Genomic DNA, 2,284 nt, shown 5'->3' on the forward strand with positions numbered 1-2,284 from the left:
TGAGGGGGTCTGAATCCCCGAGCCCGGCCCCGTCTGCAATGGCGGCAGGCGGATCGATCGCAGCCTCCCCGCCAGCAGCGGAGAGAAGCAAATCCCAAAGAAAGCACAAACGCCTCTTTTTTTCCTCCTGAAACTTAACGCCCTGCGGGTACGGAGCAAGGCAGACGCCGCTGCCCCCCCCAGGAGCCACAGCCCAGGGGCTGGGCAAGGCTTACCCGTCTTTTTTTTTTTTTTCAATTTAAAACCCAGGAGAATTCAAGATCAAAATGCTTCAGCTTGTTTTATTGATCAGCTCAGCCTCCCCTCGGCGCTCTCCCACCAAACACCCCACCCCAGTACCAGTGGTCCCAGGCAGCAGCTCCCAACGGCTTCCAGCCCGGCTTGGGGGTGCCCAGGGACTGCGCCCTTCCCAGCTGCTAAGGAAAATCGGGAGTTTTGGTCCTTTGGTCCTTTGTGTTCACGCAGACGACGACTCAACGCCAACAAAGACGCGGCGGGGCCACAGGCAGCTCTGACCCCGCAGGCCTGGGGCAGCCCAGGGCAGCCCCCGGCAGGCAGCAAAGGGCAGGCAGGGGCAGATCCAGCCCCTGCTGCAGCTCCCTCTCGCTTTACAAAGGCTGCTTGGTGCCGCAGGGGACAAAGCCCAGACCCATCTCCCCGCTGCAGAGTCAGAGCCGTGCTCCGGAGCCTACTGCCGCCCCTGCCCCGACGGACGCGTAACCCAGGATGGCTGCAGAGCGGCTCTGGGGCTCCCGGCTGCGTTGCTTGTGCTTGAAGACAGCGGAACGGAGGAGCTGACCCGGGCTACAGGGCCAGTCCCGAGGGTTAAGGCGGCGCCAGTCACGGGGAGGCAGCGTGGGGGGTCCTCCTGAAGAAGGGCGCCCAAGTCTGTGGCTGTTGCCCTGTGGCTCTGTGTCATTTTAATGAGAAATTAAGACAACATCCTTCGAGCGACAGGCACGCGTCCCAGGCAGGCAGCGGCAGAGTTCCCGAGTGACCGGAGCCGGTGTGACAGTCCCGCGTGTCCGATAACGATCCGTCCCTTGGCTCTGTGGGGTCCCATCGGACGCAAGCTCCACGAGGCTGCTTTACCAAAGACACTTTGAGATACGGATATAAAAACCACCACAGTGATGAGGTCTGTAGACTCCAGGCTGGGAAATCTCAGCCATTTCTAAGCGAGAGCTTTGGGATTTGATTTCTTACATTCTCAAGTCAGGATGTAAAAACAAAACAGGAAAAAAAAAAAAAAACAAAAAACCAAAAACCAACCCGAAGGGATGAATCACGGTCTGGGAGCCTGAAAGGAACCAGGGCTCTCACAGAAGCTCTTCCCTTCCTCGCTCATAAAACACATTTCCAGGGGCGGAGCACTGACATCGATGGATGTAAAACACGGCGCGGAGGGGGCTGGGAAGAGCACACAAAACAAACACGCTCCACCCAGAGCAGAGGTAGGTACGCCGGAGCCAAGCCCCCGAGGCCGCCCTTGTTAAGCCACGTCTTTTGTTACCAAATTAGTCACCTCTTGCAGAAAAATGAAGCTGGCTGGGGGTGGGGGCAGCCTGCAGCCCCCGGGCTGAGCTTCGTAATGCACTTTGGACGGGAGAAGTCAAGCCTGAAAGCACAGATGAGAGCCGAGCATCCGGGGGAGGGTGGCGAGAGCAAAGCTCCGGGTTATTGCTCGTGTGTGGCCAACCAATTAAATCCCTGGGAGTAGAGGCAGCACAACAGCGGCAGTTGTGCCCGTTTAAGGCAGCGTTTCTACTAAACTAGGTTCCTAAACCACAACTATCTCCGAAACATGCAAGACTAACAGCTCCCATTTCAAGAGAAACACCAACGCAATTAGCTAAGCTGGTCCTGAACTCATGACTTGATGCTTCTCCGGGATAAAGCCTTTCCCCGAGATGTGCGATCCCTGGTTCCCCTCCTCCCACGGCCCCTGCCCTCCGCCCCGCAGCCCCGCGCAGGCTGGGCCCAGGAGCCCAAGGCAGGGACCAGAGGAGCCTCTCCGAGGGGGCAGGGGAACCTTGCGGATGACCGCCTCGGTTCTGAAAGGGGAGCGGAGAGCCGGATGGAGAAGGCAATTCGATACAAACGAGATGTTGAAAAGGGACCTTGAAAGCTGGCCCGGCAGGGAACCAAGGTAGGCGGCAACCTCTGAAAGCCAGAGGACAGCAGGAGCTTTTCTTTCAGGGTTGCCGTCTCCTCAGCCACCCCCCAGCACCCACAGGGAGGTGCTGCTGGCGCAGAGACTCGGGGAGCCCACAGTCCCCCCGAA

General features: G+C 58.7%; 1 protein-coding gene across 1 annotated transcript in view; it reads right to left on the reverse strand.

Moving 5' to 3' along the window:
• Positions 1-1,852: 1,852 nt before the first annotated feature.
• SLC38A10 (solute carrier family 38 member 10) overlaps positions 1,853-2,284 on the reverse strand; it is a 44,793-nt gene continuing 44,361 nt past the window's right edge. The window contains exon 16 of the mRNA XM_009647121.2: positions 1,853-2,054. Coding sequence (XP_009645416.2) covers positions 1,853-2,054 — 202 coding nt within the window. The remainder of the gene's footprint in view (positions 2,055-2,284) is intronic.

This window comes from Egretta garzetta, unplaced genomic scaffold (assembly GCF_000687185.1).
Source record: "Egretta garzetta isolate BGI_Z169 unplaced genomic scaffold, ASM68718v1 scaffold749, whole genome shotgun sequence".
Lineage (NCBI taxonomy): Eukaryota > Metazoa > Chordata > Aves > Pelecaniformes > Ardeidae > Egretta > Egretta garzetta.